Source organism: Ranitomeya imitator, chromosome 8, assembly GCF_032444005.1.
Source record: "Ranitomeya imitator isolate aRanImi1 chromosome 8, aRanImi1.pri, whole genome shotgun sequence".
NCBI lineage: Eukaryota > Metazoa > Chordata > Amphibia > Anura > Dendrobatidae > Ranitomeya > Ranitomeya imitator.
The window spans coordinates 145,205,777-145,227,651 of record NC_091289.1 but is presented as its reverse complement, the minus strand read 5'-3'; the positions used below and the strand labels follow the sequence as shown (position 1 = coordinate 145,227,651).

General features: G+C 41.8%; 1 protein-coding gene across 1 annotated transcript in view; it reads right to left on the bottom strand.

Moving 5' to 3' along the window:
* Window positions 1-683: 683 nt before the first annotated feature.
* The window catches only part of LOC138648039 (calcium-activated chloride channel regulator 1-like), a 68,355-nt gene continuing 47,163 nt past the window's right edge, over window positions 684-21,875 (bottom strand). Inside the window, exons 11-14 of the mRNA XM_069737511.1 lie at window positions 12,391-12,661; window positions 9,322-9,486; window positions 7,982-8,218; window positions 684-1,857 (exon numbers count right to left, since the gene is read on the bottom strand). Coding sequence (XP_069593612.1) covers window positions 1,343-1,857; window positions 7,982-8,218; window positions 9,322-9,486; window positions 12,391-12,661 — 1,188 coding nt within the window. The 3' untranslated portion in view covers window positions 684-1,342. The remainder of the gene's footprint in view (window positions 1,858-7,981; window positions 8,219-9,321; window positions 9,487-12,390; window positions 12,662-21,875) is intronic.

Here is a 21,875-nt window from a genome sequence, read left to right as displayed (position 1 = left end):
ATGCTTCCCCTTTCATGTTCTCCATACCGTGTTTCCTCTCTCGTGTTCTCCATAATGTGCTCCTCCCATGTTCTCCATATGGTGCTTCCCTCTTTGTTCTCCATACTATGCTTCCCCTTTCATGTTTTTACACTGTACTTCCCTCCATGTTCTCCATACTGTGCTCCACCATATTCTCCATACCATGACAACCCCAACATGTTCTAAATACCGTGCTTCCCCTCTCATGTTCTCCATAGTGTGCTTCCCCCCATGTTCTCCATACTGTGCTCTCTCCCCATGTTCTCCATACCATGCTTCGCCCCTCATGTTCTTCATACTGTTTTCCCCATGTTCTTCATACTGTGCTTCCCCCCCATGTTCTCCATACCTTGCTTCCCCCTCCTGTTCTCCATACTATGCTTCCCCCCTCATGTTTTCCATACTGTTCTTCCCCCCATGTTCTCCATACTGTGCTCTCTCCCCATGTTCTCCATACCTTGCTTTCCCCTCATGTTCTCCATACTATCCTTCCCCCTCATGTTTTCCATACTGTGCTTCCCCCCATGTTCTCCATACTGTGATGATAACAGCTTGTGCACACCGACGCACGTCAAGTCAGGGAGATGACTGGAGATCCATTGACCCCGAAATTTCGGCGCACTCCATCCCTCCTCCAGAAAGACGCCGGTTTTCTTAAAGAGTCAGGAGGGAGATTTATTTATTTTTAAAAAAATATTTTTAAAATCTCAACTTGGGCGCCACCGCCTGCACCCCACCACTCTAGGCACCAGACCTCCGATACCTAGTGGCAAATATGAGTCTGCTAAGACCCAATATTTATTGATATTATTTGCCTGGATAATAACTTTAAGTAAACTAAACAGTAGATGCATTACAGATAAAAGTTCAGTATAATTACTAAAATTACAAATTTCACTTTTTTTACATAAGATTTTACAGTGGTGACTTCTAAGGCAAATGTTAATAAATCTTGGTTTTTTTTGTATGCAATCTCCATTTTTATTTTAGTGAGTACAGGAATGGATACCAGTGAGTAAAACTCAATTCTTCCTCCATCTCTGAGATCTGTTTTACCTTACAAAAAAAACACAAATTCAAATGTATAAAGATTGGGCCTCATCTATCAGAACTGTGCTTCTCGTTCTTGTTGTGCAACCAATCAGAGTTCATTTCTCATATGATCTCATACTGGTTTAAAAAAAATGAAAGCTGCCCTGTGATTGGTTGCTATAGAAAAATGAAAGTTGTGATTGGCTACTGAGGGCAACCCAGTCAGTTTTGATGTATAAGGCCTACATGTGTAAACGTGGCCTTACAAAGATATCAGCCAAAATTCATTCTATAATTGGCGCCCTTTAGTTTTTTTGCAGGCGACAATGCAAATAACTATACATACAAGAATACACATTACAATGACGGCTGAACACACGATCGCAGTTATTACTATGGCGCTTGGTTTCCAATTAGGCTCCTTGGAGGGCCAATTAAATGCAGAAGTGATGAGCATTTTAGTAGTCGTCAGCTCCTGTCTAGTTGGCAGAAAGGTGGTAGGAGATGGCCGAGAGGTGGTAGGAGATGGCCAAGAGGTGGTAGGAGATGGTGGAGGGACATTATAGAAAACAGATTGTGCAATATTAGACCTGTCTGATTTCTGCCCCATTTTGTCTATAGCAACTATTGCGTAGTACAGAGCAGTGCCATTTGGTATATTCATATTTTCAGATGCAAATATAAAGTTTTCCTTGAATCCAGCTGGCTGCGGGATGAGACTGGCAGTGTTCACCAGTGTGCTGGTTTCAAACTGCTCTCTGATTCTCTTCGGGTCGCTGCTCATTCTGAGTTCATATTTAGAAGCTGAAAAAAAAAATTAGAATAACATGTTATTACGGTACTGAGAGTTCAGTATGTCTGTTCTGAAATGTTGTGCGTTATTCCAAATTTTGTACGGTTAGGAGACACCTTGGCTGTGCTTAATAGGCCCGGCTCAGTATAATTCTGTCAAAAGCCATTTATTTCACTAATATGCATTCTAGGCTGCTGAGGCAAAGTACCGTACCTGAAAGAAGAGCATGAAAACATGATGATAGCATAATAGTTGGCACATGTTGGGCATGAGCCAGAATCAATCTCACGATCTGAGAACTGTGGTAACCTCTGAGCCAACATTTTTGTGACATCACATATATTCTATATATATATATAATATACAGTACAGTACAGTACAGACCAAAAGTTTGGACACACCTTCTCATTTAAAGATTTTTCTGTATTTTCATGACTATGAAAATTGTACATTCACACTGAAGGCATCAAAACTATGAATTAACACATGTGGAATTATATACTTAACAAAAAAGTGTGAAACAACTGAAATTATGTCTTATATTCTAGGTTCTTCAAAGTAGCCACCTTTTGCTTTGATGACTGCTTTGCACACTCTTGGCATTCTCTTGATGAGCTTCAAGAGGTAGTCACCGGGAATGGTTTTCACTTCACAGGTGTGCCCTGTCAGGTTTAATAAGTGGGATTTCTTGCCTTATAAATGGGGCTGGGACCAGCAGTTGTGTTGTGCAGAAGTCTGGTGGATACACAGCTGAAAGTTCTACTGAATAGACTGTTAAAATTTGTATTATGGCAAGAAAAAAGCAACTAAGTAATGAAAAATGAGTGGCCATCATTACTTTAAGAAATTAAGGTCAGTCAGTCCAAAAAATTGGGAAAACTTTGAAAGTGTCCCCAAGTGCAGTGGCAAAAACCATCAAGCACTACAAAGAAACTGGCTCACATGAGGACCGCCCCAGGAAAGGAAGACCAAGAGTCACCTCTGCTTCTGAGGATAAGTTTATCCGAGTCACCAGCCTCAGAAATTGCAGGTTAACAGCAGCTCAGATTAGAGACCAGGTCAATGCCACACAAAGTTCTAGCAGCAGACACATCTCTACAACAACTGTTAAGAGGAGACTTTGTGCAGCAGGCTTTCATGGTAAAATAGCTGCTAGGAAACCACTGCTAAGGACAGGCAACAAACAGAAGAGACTTGTTTGGGCCAAAGAACACAAGGAATGGACATTAGACCAGTGGAAATCTGTGCTTTGGTCTGATGAGTCCAAATTTGAGATCTTTGGTTCCAACCACCATGTCTTTGTGCGACGCAGAAAAGGTGAACGGACGGACTCTACATGCCTGGTTCCCACCATCAAGCATGGAGGGGGAGGTGTGATGGTGTGGGGGTGGTTTACTGGTGACACTGTTGGGGATTTATTCAAAATTGAAGGCATACTAAACCAGCATGGCTACCACAGCATCTTGCAGCAGCATGCTATTCCATCCGGTTTGCGTTTAGTTGGACCATCATTTATTTTTCAACAGGACAATGACCCCAAACACATCTCCAGGCTGTGTAAGGGCTATTTGACCAAAAAGGAGAGTGATGGGGTGCTACGCCAGATGACCTGGCCTCCACAGTCACCAGACCTGAACCCAATCGAGATGGTTTGGGGTGAGCTGGACCGCAGAGTGAAGGCAAAAGGGCCAAGAAGTGCTAAGCATCTCTGGGAATTCCTTCAAGATTGTTGGAAGACAATTCCTGGTGACTACATCTTGAAGCTCATCAAGAGAATGCCAAGAGCGTGCAAAGCAGTCATCAAAGCAAAAGGTGGCTACTTTGAAGAACCTAGAATGTAAGACATATTTTCAGTTGTTTCACACTTTTTTGTTAATTATATAATTCCACATATGTTAATTCATAGTTTTGATGCCTTCAGTGTGAATGTACAATTTCCATAGTCATGAAAATACAGAAAAATATGTAAATGAGAGGGTGTGTCCAAACTTTTGGTCTGTACTGTAAGTCTGGGATGGAGGGGTGGCTCTCCTTAAGGAGACCAGCTTAGTATGGAGTGCCACCAAGTGGAGAGAGTCAATTTCTGACCCTTTAACGAGCCTTGCAACATGATAATATCCAAGCCAGAAACTCATCACAGGCAGCATTTTTCATGGTGTTTCATTCAGACAGCCAGACTCACTTGACCATTACATGGAGCTTTTATGTCCTGACTCATTTGATCACTGTGATGAGTTTTACATTTTATTACATATATCCTTCCTTAGGATGTGAATACAATGAATACACAGCAGGGAAGTAGCCGCAATCTACACCCCAATTCCAAAACAGTTGTGACGCTGTTTAAAATGTAAAAAGCACAAGAAAGTAATGATTTGGAAGTTTCACAACAGAACATAGGACACAAACCAGAAGATGAAAGCCATAGATTTTTGCAATTCGTTTGAAAAAAATTAACTAGTTTCAAAATTGATGGTAGGAACATATCTCAAAAAAGTTAGGATAGGGCCATGTATACCATTGTCTATCATCCCATGTTTCTTTTTACAACAGTCTATAATGGTCTGGGAATTGAGAAGACCAATTGCTGTCATTTGGCAGAGTACTGTTGTCTCATTTTTATCTGATGTAGAATTCTACCTACTTATCAGCTTTGGTATTTCTTTGCCTGAGTTTTTGTTTCATAAGGCACTATATGTTTTCCATTGGTGAAAGGTCTGGACTGGAGGCAGCCAGTTCATCACCTGAAGTCTTCTTCTGTGAAGCCATGCTGTTGTGATGGATGCTGTTTGTGGTTTAGTATTGTCTTGATGAAATACTCAAAGTCTTCCCTAAAATAAACATTGACTGGATGGGAGCATATGTTGGTCTCTAAACCTCTATATGATCTTTAGCATATTGTTTTTAAAGATGTGTAAGCTGCCTATGCCATGGGCTCTAATGCAACCCTATCCTATCAGAGAGGCAGGCTTAGGAATTGATAGGAGCTGTTGACAAGCTGAATGGTCCCTCTCCTTTTGAGTCCGCAGGACACATCATTCATGGTTTACATAAAGAATTTCACATTTTAATTCATCTGATCAAAGAACAGTTTTCTATTTTGCCTCAGTCCATTTTAAATGAGCTTTGGCCCAGAGAAGACAGCAGCGTTTCTAGATTGTGTTGATATATGGCTTCATTTTTGCATGACAGAGCTTTAACTTGAATTTTTTAAAGTGCAAAGTGAACTATTATCACAACGATTTCTGAAAGTATTCCTGAGATGATGAGCAGCCAATAATCACCTTGGACCTTGTCCTCTGTGCACATGGGATTTCTTCAGAATCAATGAATCGTTTTATATTACGTGCTGCAAATGGTGCGATATTCAAAGTCTCTGCAATTTTATGTTGAGGAGCTTTTTTTTCCGAACTGTTTCCACAATTTTTAGAAACAGTTGTTCACAAATTGGTGAACCCCTAACCATCTTTGCTTCTGTGAGACTCTGCCTCTCAAACATGCTCTTTTTAGATGAAATCATGTGACTTAATTGCAAATTGACCCTCCAGCTGTTGAGGTAATTTTTTTAAATGGATGGAAAAATATCTATCCTTCTGATATATGATTTATGTTTTGTTGTGAATAATAAACGGTACCAAGGTAAACTCTGAGCAACTAAAGGCCTTTCTCATATTAGCTGAAAATGTTAATGAGTCCACCATCAGCAGAACACTGAACAACAATGGCATGAATGGCAGAATTGCAAGGAGAAAACCACTGCTCTCCAAAATGAACATTTTCAACACACGTTTGTGGAAGTGTATTATGGCACTAACAAAGGAGATTTCTGAGAACCTTAAAATAGTTCTTGGTGCTCATCAGACTTGAAAAGGTTTCAAAACCAACTCCAACACCAATCCATGGGCAGACAGGTTATGTACAAATGGAGGAAGCTTAAGATCAATATTAGTAACCCCAGCAGTGGTAGACCAATAAAGATCACGCAAAGAGCATGCAAACCTTGCTTTCCTGATCTTCACATCTGATTGCTGGAATAAAATATAGGTAACAAGCTGTTCTGGGTATGTCAGCACCTCCATCTACCATCTGAAATTATTCTGTACACATGGGCCAATATCTCAGAAGAATGATTTCAACACTTGATGAACTCTATGTCACAATGAGTTTGTGTGGTTCTGAAGGTCAAAGAAGGTCCAACGCATTACTAGATGGGCGTCTGGAGTAAAATGTCCATACAGTGGATATAGTTAGGTCATTTTCAATACTAGGTGTATGTGTACTATATACAACCCCAGGAGCAAAGATCACACTCCACTGACACAATGATACTACAGTATTATTCTCTTAGTTGCTCATTTAGTTGCTTTAGCAGAATTGCTATTTAAGTTGTGGTCATGTAAAGTGAATGGCCACCTTGTAGTAATAGCTGATCCTTTTATAGTGGTTGGTGCTCTTGCTATAGTGGTTGGTGCTCCTCCTATAGTGGTTTGTGCTCCTCCTATAGAGGTTTGTGCTTCTATCTCCACTGTTTCACTTTCCTTCACCACAACCCAGGTCAACACTACAGTCCAGTTAGCAAGATTTCTATTCTCAACCCACGGATCTGTGTCTTCTTTCTCCTCAAGATAATTATGCTGCCGTTATGGCTAGTTTCGTACTTAGCTTCTCCGCTACTGATGCCTTGAAACTTCCTCCCACGAACTCTGTCTCATATACTCTGTCCCTTCTTGGCCCACTATCTCTCTGAGTTATAAACTCTGGGCCGTACCGCTTGGCATCCTCTCCCAGGACTTGTCTCCGTTTCATTCTGTCCTCTAACCACCGCCTTGTCACTTCGGGACACCCACGTCATGCAGCACTGCTAACTGTCCAGACCTTAGGCCTGCTTCAGATGCACGCTGTGCCCTATCTGATGTCCTGACAGGACACTGTTTCCCCTCACATTAGACCCTCACACCATGGGCTAGTCCCAAGCTTTAACTCTCTCCCTACTGTTGGCCAATGCACAACATTAACACCATTAAGGTATGTCATAGTACACATTACAACCGTCCGTATGTCTTCAAGAAGGAACTTGGGCAGAATGTCCATCTTCTTAAATAACTATAGTGGGTGTAGGGGTTGCAGTATGAGCCCTGGAGCATAGAGAAGGGTGCAAAAAGTCCCTTTAGTCCATATGAGAAAACTAATACTCTTAAAGACCTGTAATAGTTGGGAGCCCTATTGGATATTTTGCATTGGGACTGACTTTTTTTCACTTTACACTGCTGTAATTTGGTAGCACAGTCACTTTTCTGTGTGGGAGATGCTCTGCAGTACTCTCAATAGCTGCCTCTGTGGGTTCCCCTTTATCAGGCTTCTTTTTGGGAATTTCTCCATACCTCTATCTTACTTCTCTTCCCCAGACAGTTACATAGAACCTTCAGCCACAAAGGGCCTCACTTCTCTGCTATGAAAGAGCCATCTAATGGTAAAATCTATCATTGCACCTCTTATACACTGGATACAACACAAGTAAAAGCAAGAGAGAAAACGATTTACTTAGGCAAACAATCACATTAGCAAAAGGTAAAACATTGCACAAATAGTCATTCTCAACTTCATTGTAATCAGGGAAAATAGTTCAATAAGTAATGCTGACTGTAATGTTTTTTTTTGAATGACGAATTGTCTGTACCCAACGTACAGGAATAAAGTACTTTTAGTCAAAATTGGTGGGGGCAGCACAAAATGAAGTGGACAGCGAGAAATTCTCCTTTCTAAAGTAGAACCGTAATGTGCATCCAGAAACCAAGAGTCGTGAGGTTCTGCCAACCTTTCACATTAGTGTAACTCTTTATAGCGAGTGAATATATAATATATATGTGTGTATGCATACTCTTGTTTAGTTAGTTTGTGTATATGTAAGTAGTAAATGTGTGTGTAATTGTTTGTACAAACACAATCACAAAATACTCTCCATATAAGAGAGCACACAACACAACACTCTGCTGGATCTGCCATACCGCGGACATCTTTAACTTATAAGACGGTCCTTTTGGTTTCCCAATTTTTGGAAATAAAATCGTGCTTCATGCAAAATGTGAACATAATGAAATTTATGTTTTATTCATCATCTCATATCTGTTATTTTACCTTGTCCTTGATCCAGATCATCCCCGGTTGCGGTCCAAGACAACACAGTCCTGAATTGTACTAGTCTTGCTTCCAAGTCAGATATTTTCTCAGGTTTGTGAATATCTGGCTGTACCCCTGAAGGGACATTGGACACAACAAAAGAACCACCAGATGCTGTCCTGCTAAATGCTCCAAAATGGACCTGCAGGTCATCATCACTAATAGTAGGTCTGGGTGGATTGATAATCACCTTGTCTGAAAGATAAATGAAGAGAACTCTAATAATTAAAAGCTCTAGATTCGATTTAATTACATATGTATTAAATAAGATATGGATTGAAACAATCAAACAAAAACACTCATCTGCAGACAATTTAGACTGAAAAGAAGTCTGCAAGTACCGCAGCGCTAAGGATGCCAAAATTCGACCCAAAAAGGACTTATCAGAGATCTCATATGTCTCACTAAATGTATAATTGTAAAGTTATAGGCCCCGATTCAGCAAAGCTGGAAAAGTGGCGTAACAACTTTGAAAAAGCTCCACAACTCGCAGCTGTGTCAAAATTTATGTGACTTTTGGCATTTTAATGCAAATTTTTTCCATTTCTGGCAAATGCAGAGTAAAGCAATGAAGATAATGGAATGACATAAGTCATAAAGTGACATGTGCTATTAAGTATCTAAAGTCCTGCTTACCCACCACAACTGTCCAACGCGCGTTTCACAGACTGCTTGGTCAAGGTAAAAATCCTTGAGCTCCCCCGGTAATGGCGCTCTTTTCCATTTCATGCTGCACCACGCCATTGGAGAACTTTTGAAGTTTGCTGCTTTTGAAGCACACTATGTGAAAGCTCTGCTTGCAGTTGAACTAGGGTTTTCTTCAAAGTCTTATCATGGGAGCGGGTGTGCTTTCACCCCTTTACCCTTTATGCTGCCAATCACAGATCTGCAGCAGAACTAGTACTGTAGCAGTCTCAAGTGCTGCCGTACTGTGACTGGCAGCATCTAGGAGGGGTGAAAGTGCCACCAGATAAGACTATGAAGAAGCGTCCAGTCTTATTGCAAAGCAGAGATTTCACATACTGCGCTTCAAAAGCAACAAATGTGAATATCTCTGCAATGGAGTGACGCAGAGTGAAACAAAAAAGAACAGCACAATCAGTGGGTCTCAAGGATTTTGCAAGAAATTTAACTCAATTAGTTTTAGCAAGTGACATGCCCTCTCTGTCAGATTCAGAGACTTCTTTGATCTCCACAGTGGCAGTAAGAGTACAGTTGTGCTTTCATGAGTGATCAAGTGGGATCAGCAATAATACAATCCTATTTTTTAAAATGTCCTATATAATCATCATTATTACCATTGTTAACATAGCCAGGTATATAAAGAACACGACTCCTTGGTAACGTTAATCGAATTTTGGTATCTTCACCAATAACTCGCACTTTTAAGCTGTATCTTCCATTTTCAGTAAAGGAGGTGAAGTATCTAGAGTAGATTCCATCATTTGTTGCTACGTCAACACCTTGAAAATCACAAAAATGTCAGAAGTCAAAGAATTTATACTTAATGTCACGTGTTTTTTTTGATAAAAATAATTTTTGTATTTGGCTTTCATTCAAATTTCTGTACCATTCTTCTTCTATATCATTTATGTTGCCTTGTCATAAGCTCATTCTTACGGGACAGTGTAACTCTAAGGCCATGTGCACACAATTATTATTTCGTCAGATGTTCTTGCAGATGTTCCAAATAATATGAAGTTTGCGTCATCAGATAATGCCGTATAACTTTACCCCAGCTTCCTAGCAGTCCGATCACTATACTTTCCGTAAAGTTATTTTTTTCTGATGAAGAATCCTTCAAATTGTTTGGGACATCAGGGAAAAATGATGGTCTAAAGACGAAAAGATGAGCACGAGCATAAGTCCTTTGTCACATACCCTATAGGTGCAAAGGAAATATTAATGCCCTCGTGAAAATTTCTACATATATTTCCAAGTGGTATAACAAGGGATCAGCCCACCATAGTGTTTTAAGAAATGATTCTACAGAATTGTAATTCATTGAAGAATGCAAGTAAACAACATTAAGGCCACGTTTGCACATTCAGTATTTGGTCAGTATTTTACCTCAGTGTTTGTAAGCCAAAACCAGGAGAGGAACGATCAGAGGAAATGTATAATAGAAACATATGCATCACTTCTGTATTAATCACCACTCCTGATTTTGGCTTACAAATACTGATGTAAAATACTGACCAAATACTGAGTGGGTGAACGTGGCCTAATAGTGCACATATTTAAAATATAATGATTGACATCTTTGCTGTGTAGACTGGGACAGAGTCAGCAGGAAAAGGATTTTAATGACAGCTCTGTTATACAGCTGAAGGCATAGGTAGTGTATGGTAATAAATCTTATACACTCATATCAAATTCTACAAGCATCTCCCATGTCACTAACTGGTCTCCTGAAAAAGGAGGCTCCGCTACATCATTTCATATAGCACAGCATGCGAAGACAATTGACATTTTCCTTGCAATAAACTTCCATTCATTGTGCTACCATAAACCACAGGAGGAGTTATGCATGGGTCACGATGGGGTTATGTAATGCCAGATTCTGGTCCATCGTTGCCCCTGTCCGCATGTTACCTTGGAGGGATACATCTTATCAAGACATATGGGTGAGATCAAGCCTTTTTTTTATGAGCACTGGCTTATTTGAGCACTTACACTTTATATGTACAGTGGGGAAAATAAGTATTTGATACACTGCTGACTTTGCAAGTTTTCCCCACCAACAAAGAATGGAAAGGTTTGTAATTTTTATCGTAGGTACACTTCAACTGTGAGAGACAGAATCTAATAATAAAAACCAGAAAAATCACATTGTATGATTTTTAAATAATTAAATTGCATGAAAAAAAAGTATTTAATCACCTACCAACCAGCAAGAATTCTGGCTCTCACAGACCTATTGGTTTTTCTTTAAGAAACCCTCCTACTCTACACTCATTACCTGTATTAATTGCACCTGTTTGAACTTGCTACCTGTATAAAAGACACCTGTCCACACACTCAATCAACCACTCTCCACCCTCTCCACCATGACCAAGACCAAAGAAGTGTCTAAGGACACCAGGGATGAAATTGTAGACCTGAAGAGAGCTGGGACCACAGTCTCAAATATTACCGTTAGTAACACACTACATAGTAATGGATTAAAATCCTGCCGGCTCACAAGGTCCCTCTGCTCATGCCAGCACATATCCAGGCCAGTTTGAAATTTGCCAATGACAATCTGGATGATCCAGAGGAGGCATGGGAGAAGATAATGTGGTTAGATGAGAGCAAAATAGAAATTTTTGGTATCAACTCCACTAGCCATGTTTTGAATAAGGATAAGGATAAGTACAACCTCAAGAACACCGTCCCAACCGTGAAACATGGTGGGGGAAACATCATACTTTGGGGGTGCTTTTCTGCAAAGGGGAAAGCATGACTGCACCGTATTGAAGCAGGGATGGATGAGGTTATGTATCGTGAGATTTTGGTCAGCAACCTCCTTCCCTCAGTGAGAGCATTGAAGATGGGTCATGGCTGGGTTTTCCAGCATGACAATGACCCGAAACACAGAGCCAGGACAAAATTTCAAGGTCCTGGAGTGGCCTAGCCTGTTTCCAGACCTGAACCCAATAGAAAATCATTAGAGGGAGCTGAAGCTCAATGTTGCCCAGCGACAGCCCCGAAACCTTAAAGATCTGTAGAAGAGCTATATGTAGGAGTGGGCTAAAATCCCTGTTGCAGTGTGTGCAAACTTGGTCAAGCACTACAGGAAACATCTGACCTCTGTAATTGCAAACAAAGGTTTCTGTACCAAATATTAAGTTCTGTTTTTCTATTGTATCAAATACTTATTTTATGCAAAATCATACAATGTGATTTTCTGGATTTCTTTTGAGATTCTGCTCTTCACAGGTAAAGTGTACCTACAATAAAAATTACAGACTCTCCATTCCTTGTAGGTGGGAAAACTTGCAAAATCGGCAGTGTATCAAATACTTTTTTCCTCCACTGTATTTCTAGTTTGGTCGACATCAATTGTCCCTTAACTGTAGGTAATTCATTATAATGATATTATTTAAAGCATAGTTTTACATATGTTTATAGTTTACTTCTCCCTGCTGATAATACATCATTTGCATATTGAGAGTTTATTTGGGAGTCCTATACATGAATTGATTCCAGCTGACACTTTCCAAAAACCACTTTACTAACATTTATACAGACAATACAGTTTTATATGGCATCTAAGTAATATGATATTTATTACAATGAGGGACATTTCTTCTTTGAAATTCTGTATGAGAGCAGTCACATAGAGTTCTGTAGGTTCTAGGATCATTTCCATGTGAATTTCTTACCTGCTCCATTGTCCAAAAGCTCTGTAATCACTGAGTTTCCACTCTCTGATTCAATCATTGCTGTTACTTTGGCTCCTGTCACTGGCAGCAGACCTTGGCTTACAGATGCATAGATTACCATAGGGTTTGGGTAATTATTAGTATTACTGTTCATATGGCAGTCGGTGATTATCGGTGGCACATTTTCATCTGCTACTTTCGAGGTTACAGTAATGCCTATGATTTGATTTGCTGTAAGGGGGTTACAAAGTCTGTAATCCCAGCCTCCTCTCTGGAATTAAACAGCCATCACACCAGTAAGATTAGTGGTGGGTAAAAAAAAAATAAACACAGGTTGATTCTATTGTAAATGTTATACCGTATATAAAATTCAAGTGGGTTTACCCCAGTATTGTCTAATATCTTCAGATGAACATTGGGGGAACCTGAAATCTGTGGGACTGATAGCCCATTTCATGTGTATGGAGATTCACTAGACTTGCATGATAGTGATTTGAAGAGAACCTGAGTTTTAGGTCAAATATACTAATCTGGACGCTGAGTTGTAGAATTCATTGCTGAGTATTTGCACTCACTTCACATATGAGAATTATGTACAGCAGTATTTATTTAACAGGGGTTAGATCGATTACTGTATTTCCTGTGGAACTTGTTTCAGCCTGCCAGAATAACTATACTATAACATAACATTGATCCCTGATTTATTTGGAAATTTAAGCATATATTCAGCTTTGAACATCATATACTGGTTTATCTTCCATAGAAAAAAAATCTACATAAAGTTGACTAACTTGTCAAAACCATAGTACCGTGTATCATGTACTTGTTAAAACTTATTATATCTTGCAAAGCTGCATTTATAATTTAGCTAACTTTATAACTTCACACTACAAAAACTTAATGGGGTTAATTTCTTTTTAATGACTACTCTAAAATGGTTTAAGCTAAGGTTCACTGACATGTCAGAGTCTAAGTATTCTGACTCCATAACTATACACACCTGTATAAAATGCCTCCACCCTGATAGAAAGGGGCCTGAGCAACCCCTATAGTTCTCTAAGTCAGGGGTGTCAAACTGCATTCCTCGAGGGCCGCAAACAGGTCATGTTTTCAGGATTTCCTTGTATTGCACAGGTGATAATTTAATCACCTGCACAGAATGATTCCAGCACCTTGTGTAATGCAAAGGAAATCTTGAAAACACGCATGGTCTGAGGCCCTCGAGGAATGCAGTTTGACACCCCTCCTCTAAGTAGTGTGAACCCTGGGAAGCTGCCCCAGTGGAATCTAAACCCTGAGAAGCCGCACTGGTGGTACCTGAACCCTGTAACTGTTCCATCAGTACTTGAACCTGTGTCAGTCCTGGGTAGTATTCCTGAGTCCGTTCTGTCGAAGCCTGTTCCAGTATCTGAATCCAGCTCTTTTTGTGACTCCGTTTCAGTATCCATTCTGTCAGAGCACCCAGAACGTGAATAGTCTGAACAGAGTGTGAATCCTGCCTTTCAGTTACACCGTGTCCTGACCCCTGGGGGGACCAGCCACAGGATCAGAGACTGCCTACCTGGTGGCAGCGTGCAGCTAAGTCTGACTCCACCATCAGGAGCTCCATTGAAAACCACTAACTTCAGTGAAAACTGCTTAGCCACACACCTCCTAGGTAAGCCCAGCCACATGGCACAGTTGGCCCACAAACCACATGACACAGAAACCTGTCATAGGATGTTCATTAAAAAGTATCTTGTCAGTAGTCAAGTTCCCACCTCCACAAAGGGGGAATCTCGAACCATGTCTGCTGCGGTCTCCCATTCTTCTCCAGCCGGAGCGTCTGGCTCAAGCTGATACTGTGCGACTGGTTACTGCTACCTTTCCAGGCTCTGCCTTTGTAGCCAGCACTGATCAGCAGCGAGCAGGTCTTTCTGGGACTAAGTCCTGTTTTTCCCATACTGAGCATGCCCACGGGACGACCTCCCATTGGAGGTTGGGGGTCACATGCTCAGGTTCTGTTGCACCTCCTATTGGACAATCTGGAAGGTCCCGTAGCACTACTGCTATAAAAGGTTTGCATGGCCGTTTGGCTATGCGCTAGTGTATACTTGAAAACGTGTGTGTAGATGTGTGAAAGTCGCTCTTTAATCATCCCCCTTCCTAGTGTTGTTGTTTGCTCACGTATGGTGGATGTTTGCTATCTAGCGCCTGACAGTGCCATCTGCACGCTAAGCACACGTTACCGTGCCTTTGCAGTGCCCGCTTATATGGCACCGTGCGCAATCAGTGCGCTTTCCTGACAGCTTGTCAGTGTAGGGTGGGAATTCCCGCTTGGACTCAGCATCTGACTCAGGGTGTCCTCAGGCGCGGGCTCAAAAGCCACCGAGGGTCAGAGCGGGTCCTATCACCAGCTTAGTGGGGGTGATTCATAGGGATCCCACTAGTGTCTTTCAGCTGCACCCTGTGACTGCTAATAGGGTGCAGCATATTTGTGGCGACTCTGTGAAGCAACAGAGTTCGCTTCTACTCACACTGGGTGAGGTCTAACCCACGTGTGAGCAAGCGTCCGTCCGCCATTACTCAGCAGCAGGTGTCATCTCTGCACGGTGGACCCCGGACAGCGAACGCACCTCATATTCCCTATTACTATTATTTGGTGCGTTCCGCCAGTCCTAACAGTATGTGCAGAAGGAGGCTCCACTGTTGTGACCTGGAGATAGCTAATACCACGTACAGTGAAGTGAGGTCACAGCAACCAAGGTTCCTACTGCAGTTGCTGGCTATTTTGATGTACTACAGTGATTACCTTCCTAGACAAAACACATTTTATTTGCTAAATAAGGGTACGGTAATTAGGAATTTATTCATAATGTCATATATTTTTTGTTCTATTCCTGGAGAACACCTTTTCTTGGAGACCAATATCTATATTAAGTCTACGGCCATGCTCTGTCTTTCCATCTGCTACATCAATAAAGGCCGTATTTCCAATATAGTGACATTGCCCATTACCGTACAAGTTCTGGAAAACAGATGATAAATAAGGATTACTGCATATCTTCTTTGTGTTGTAGCTACTGGGTCATAAAAGACCCAAATCTTCCGTGTTGCGTAAGGGAGAAGGTTGCAGTTTCCGTAACACTAGGACTGAATGTTTAAAAATAAAATAGTAAAAAAATAAAAGTATAGTTGCAAAAATGTTCATGAACTGCTCAATGTGTGGTGCCTGACCAGACCAATAATCTAAGCTGTATGCATTATTTATCAAATTGATTATAATTTTTATGACCTTAATAGTAATAAAACAATAAATCTCACCTTTGATAGAATGGTCCCCCCAATTAAATCTGACTACAGGATGTCAAACAGCTTAGACCACCAACAATTATCGTATATACTCGAGTATAAGCTGAGATTTTCAGCCCAACAAAATGGGCTGAAAGTGCCCCTCTCGACTTATACTCGAGTCATGGTCGGCGGGTGAGGGAGAGCAATGACTGTGAAATATTCACCTGCTCCCGGTGCTCCTGACGCGGTCCCTGTATGTCCCACAGTCTTCGGGCGCGACAGCTTGTTCCCCCTGTTCAGTGGTCACTGGTACTGCTCATTAAAGTAATGAACATGGACTCCACTCCCATAGGGGTGGAGCTGCATATTAATTACTGTAATGAGTGGTACCATGTGGCCGCTCACTACAGGAAGAAGCTGCCGCGCCCGAAGACAATGGGACATGCAGGGACAGCGTCAGGACCGCCGGGAGCAGGTGAGTATTTCATATTTACCTTTCCGAGTTCCACCGATTCTCCGTCTTCCACATCCTCGTCACTGACTGTTCAGGTCAGAGGGGGTTATGACGTATTAGTGTGCGCGCCGCCCTCTGCCTGAACAGTCAGTGCGGAGAGACAGGACACTGAGGAGCAGAGCACCCGCCGCAAATCAGGGGAGATGGCAGACAAAATTACCCCCTCTTTGAGAATACCCGCCGGCTCAGGAACACCCGGAGAGTCGGGCACAAAACTCCTTGACAGGGCATCAGCCTTCACATTCTTAGAGCCCGGAAGGTACGAAACCACAAAATCAAAACGGGAGAAAAATAGCGACCAACGAGCCTGTCTAGGATTCAACCGTTTGGCAGACTCGAGATAAGTCAAATTCTTGTGATCCGTCAAGACCACCACGCGATGCTTGGCTCCTTCAAGCCAATGACGCCACTCCTCGAATGCCCACTTCATGGCCAACAACTCTCGATTGCCAACATCATAATTGCGCTCAGCAGGCGAAAACTTTCTAGAAAAGAAGGCACATGGTTTTATCACCAAACCATCAGAACTTCTTTGTGACAAAACAGCTCCTGCTCCAATCTCAGAAGCATCAACCTCGACCTGAAACGGGAGCGAAACATCTGGCTGGCACAACACAGGGGCAGAAGAAAAACGACGCTTCAACTCCTGAAAAGCTTCCACAACCGCAGAAGACCAATTGACCACATCAGCACCCTTCTTGGTCAAATCAGTCAACGGTTTAGCAACACTAGAAAAATTACTGATGAAGCGACGATAAAAATTAGCAAAGCCCAGGAACTTTTGCAGACTCTTCACAGATGTCGGCTGAATCCAATCATAAATGGCCTGGACTTTAACAGGGTCCATCTCGATCGTAGAAGGGGAAAAAATGAAACCCAAAAATGAAACCTTCTGAACTCCAAAGAGACACTTAGACCCCTTCACAAACAAAGAATTAGTACGAAGGACCTGGAACACCATTCTGACCTGCTTCACGTGAGACTCCCAATCATCCGAGAAGACCAAAATATCATCCAAATATACAATCAGGAATTTATCCAGGTACTCTCGGAAGATGTCATGCATAAAGGACTGAAATACTGATGGAGCATTGGAAAGCCCGAATGGCATAACCAGGTACTCAAAATGGCCCTTGGGCGTATTAAATGCTGTTTTCCATTCATCGCCCTGTTTAATACGCACAAGATTATACGCACCACGAAGATCTATCTTGGTGAACCAACTAGCCCCCTTAATCCGAGCAAATAAATCAGACAGCAGCGGCAAAGGGTACTGAAATTTGACTGTGATCTTATTAAGAAGGCGGTAATCAATACAAGGTCTCAAAGAACCATCCTTCTTGGCCACAAAAAAGAACCCTGCTCCCAATGGTGACGACGACGGGCGAATATGACCCTTCTCCAAGGATTCCTTTATATAACTCCGCATAGCGGCGTGTTCTGGCACAGATAAATTGAACAGTCGGCCCTTAGGAAACTTACTACCAGGAATCAAATTGATAGCACAATCGCAATCCCTATGAGGAGGTAGGGCATTGGATTTGGGCTCATCAAATACATCCTGGTAATCCGACAAAAACTCCGGGACTTCAGAAGGGGTGGATGACGAAATAGACAAAAATGGAACATCACCATGTACCCCCTGACAACCCCAGCTGGACACAGACATAAATTTCCAATCCAATACTGGATTATGGACCTGTAGCCATGGCAACCCCAAAACGACCACATCATGCAGATTATGCAACACCAAAAAGCGAATATCCTCCTGATGTGCAGGAGCCATGCACATGGTCAATTGGGTCCAGTACCGAGGCTTATTCTTGGCCAAAGGCGTAGCATCAATTCCTCTCAATGGAATAGGATACTGCAAGGGCTCCAAGAAAAAACCACAGCGCCTAGCAAACTCCAAGTCCATCAAATTCAGGGCAGCGCCTGAATCCACAAATGCCATAACAGAATAGGATGACAAAGAGCAAATCAGAGTAACGGACAAAAGAAATTTCGACTGTACCGTACCAATGGTGGCAGACCTAGCGAAACGCTTAGTGCGCTTAGGACAATCGGAGATAGCATGAGTGGAATCACCACAGTAAAAACACAGCCCATTCCGACGTCTGTGTTCTTGCCGTTCAGCTCTGGTCAAAGTCCTATCACATTGCATAGGCTCAGGTCTATGCTCAGATAATACCGCCAAATGGTGCACAACTTTACGCTCACGCAAGCGTCGATCGATCTGAATGGCCAAAGACATAGACTCATTCAGACCAGCAGGCATGGGAATTCCCACCATGACATCCTTAAGGGCTTCAGAGAGACCCTTTCTGAAAATTGCTGCCAGCGCACATTCATTCCACTGAGTGAGTACAGACCACTTCCTAAACTTCTGACAATATATCTCTACCTCATCCTGACCCTGACACAGAGCCAGCAAGATTTTCTCTGCCTGATCCACTGAATTTGGTTCATCATAAAGCAATCCAAGCAGCAGAAAAAACGCATCAACATCACGCAATGCCAGATCTCCTGGCGCAAGGGAAAATGCCCAGTCTTGAGGGTCGCCACGTAACAAAGAAATAATGATTTTCACTTGTTGAACAGGGTCACCTGAGGAGCAAGGTTTCAAAGCAAGAAACAATTTACAATTATTTTTGAAATTCAGAAACTTAGATCTATCCCCAAAAAACAAATCAGGAATAGGAATCCTAAGCTCTAACATCGGATTCTGAACCACAAAATCTTGAATGTTTTGTACCCTTGCAGTGAGATTATCCATACAAGAGGACAGACCTTGAATGTCCATATCTACACCTGCATCCTGAACCACCCAGAGGTAAAGGGGAAAAGAGAGACAAAACACACTGCAAAGAAAAAAAAATGGTCTCAGAACTTCTCTTATCCCTCTATTGAGATGCATTAATACTTTTGGCCACCTGTACTGTTATGACCTGGTGGTGAGGACAATAATGGACCTGGTGGTTAAGAGCACACGGAATGACCTGATAGTTACTAATAATACAGGACAAGCTCTGAGACGTGGGAACTCTGCTGACCGCAATCCCTAATCCTATCACACACACTAGAAATAGCCGTGGAGCGCTCCTGACGCTCCCTAGGCGCCTCGTCACAGCCTAAGGAACTAGCTAGCCCTAAAGATAGAAAAATAAAGCCTACCTTGCCTCAGAGAAATTCCCCAAAGGAACAGGCAGCCCCCCACATATAATGACTGTGAGTTAAGATGAAAATTACAAACACAGAGATGAAATAGATTTAGCAAAGTGAGGCCCGACTTACTGAACAGACAGAGGATAGGAAAGGTAACTTTGCGGTCAGCACAAAAAACTACAAAAAAATACCACGCAGAGGGCGCAAAAAGACCCTCCGCACTGACTCACGGTGCGGAGGCGCTCCCTCTGCGTCCCAGAGCTTCCAGCAAACTAGACAAAAATCAAAATAGCAAGCTGGACAGAAAAAATAGCAAACAGAGAAAAACAAGCAGGAACTTAGCTTCTGCTGGCAAGACAGGTCACAAGAACGATCCAGGAGCGAACTAGACCAATACTGGAACATTGACAGGTGGCATGGAGCAATGATCTAGGTGGAGTTAAATAGAGCAGCTAGCTAACGAATTAACCTCGTCACCTGTGGAAGGAACCTCAGAAGCCGCAGCCCCACTCACAACCACCAGAGGAAGCCTATGGACAGAACCAGCCGAAGTACCATTTATGACCACAGGAGGGAGCTTAACAACAGAATTCACAACAGTATATGGACTTTTCAAAAGCTTTTGATATGGTGCCACACAAAAGGTTGATACATAAAATAAGAATAATGGGGATAGGGGAATATATGTGTAAGTGGGTTAAGAGCTGGCTCAGGGATAGGAAACAAAGGGTGGTTATTAATGGAGCACACTCAAACTGGGTCACGGTTAGCAGTGGGGTACCACAGGGGTCAGTATTGGGCCCTCTTCTTCTTAACATATTTATTAATGATCTTGTAGGGGGCATACAGAGTAGAATTTCAGTATTTGCAGATGACACTAAACTCTGCAGGGTAATCAATACAGGGGAGGACAATTTTATATTACAGGATGATTTATGTAAACTAGAAGCTTGGGCTGATAAATGGCAAATGAGCTTTAATGGGGATAAATGTAAGGTCATGCACTTGGGTAGAAGTAATAAACCGTCAATGAAAAAGACCTGGGAGTATGGGTGGATGACAAACTCACATTTAGTGGCCAGTGTCAGGCAGCTGCTACAAAGGCAAATAAAATAATGGGATGCATTAAAAGAGGCATTGATGCTCATGATGAGATCATAATTTTACCTCTATACAAGTCACTAGTTCGACCACACTTAGAATACTGTGTACAGTTCTGGTCTCCGGTTTATAAGAAAGACATAGCTGAACTAGAGCGGGTGCAGAGAAGAGCGACCAAGGTTATTAGAGGACTGGGGGGTCTGCAATACCAAGATAGGTTATTACACTTGGGGATATTTAGTTTGGAAAAAACGAAGGCTAAGGGGTGATCTTATTTTAATGTATAAATATATGAGGGGACAGTACAAAGACCTTTCTGATGATCTTTTTAATCATAGACCTGAGACAGGGACAAGGGGGCATCCTCTACGTCTGGAGGAAAAAAGGTTTAAGCATAATAACAGACGCGGATTCTTTACTGTAAGACTATGGAACTCTCTGCCGTATGATGTTGTAATGAGTGATTCGTTATGTAAATTTAAGAGGGGACTGGATGCCTTTCTTGAAAAGTATAATGTTACAGGTTATTTAAACTAGATTCCTTGATAGGGCGTTGATCCAGGGAACTAGTCTGATTGCCATATGTGGAGTCGGGAAGGAATTTTTTTCCCCAAAGTGGAGCTTACTCCTTGCCACATGGTTTTTTTTTTGCCTTCCTCTGGATCAACATGTTAGGGCACGTTAGGTTAGGCTATGGGTTGAGCTAGATGGACCTAAAATCTTCCTTCAACCTTAATAACTATGTTACTATGTATTATATGGGCATCTATGGGGCCATAATGAACAGCATGGAGCATTATATGGGGCATATTTGTATATGGAGCATCTTATGGGGCCAAAAAGATCTGTATGGAGCATTATATGGGGCATTTTTTAATATGGAGCATCTTATGGGGCCATCGTGAACTGTATGGAACATTATATGGGGCTCCTGATTCAATATGGATATTCAAAAACACTTAACCTACTGATGTCTCAATTAATTTTACTTTTATTGGTATCTATTTTTATTTTTATTTTTTTCCAAATAATTTTTTATTGAATTTTAATTGAATTTTAACTGGGGGAAGGGTGGGGTAAAGGGAGGGATATGAGTGTAGGGAAAGAACCCCTATAAAATAGGGGAGACAGACCGTCACACAATACAGTAAGAATTTACAAGGTTGAAGTGGCATAAAGATAATACTAGAAGAGAGTTAAGTACGCTAAATGTTGGCAAGGGAAATGAGATGTGTAGCTCTCTCGTACTAGAAATGAATAACTTTGGAGTTGCGGTAGGCTATGGGTTTTAGGCTATGTGTAATGCTAACAAATAGAATGGGTAAAACATCGTAATAGACCCTGTAGAGTAATAGAATAGCCATTGTTTGACATAAAAGTAGCGAATATATGAAAGCCATACATAAACTTGGTGGTTAGGTAAATTCTGACG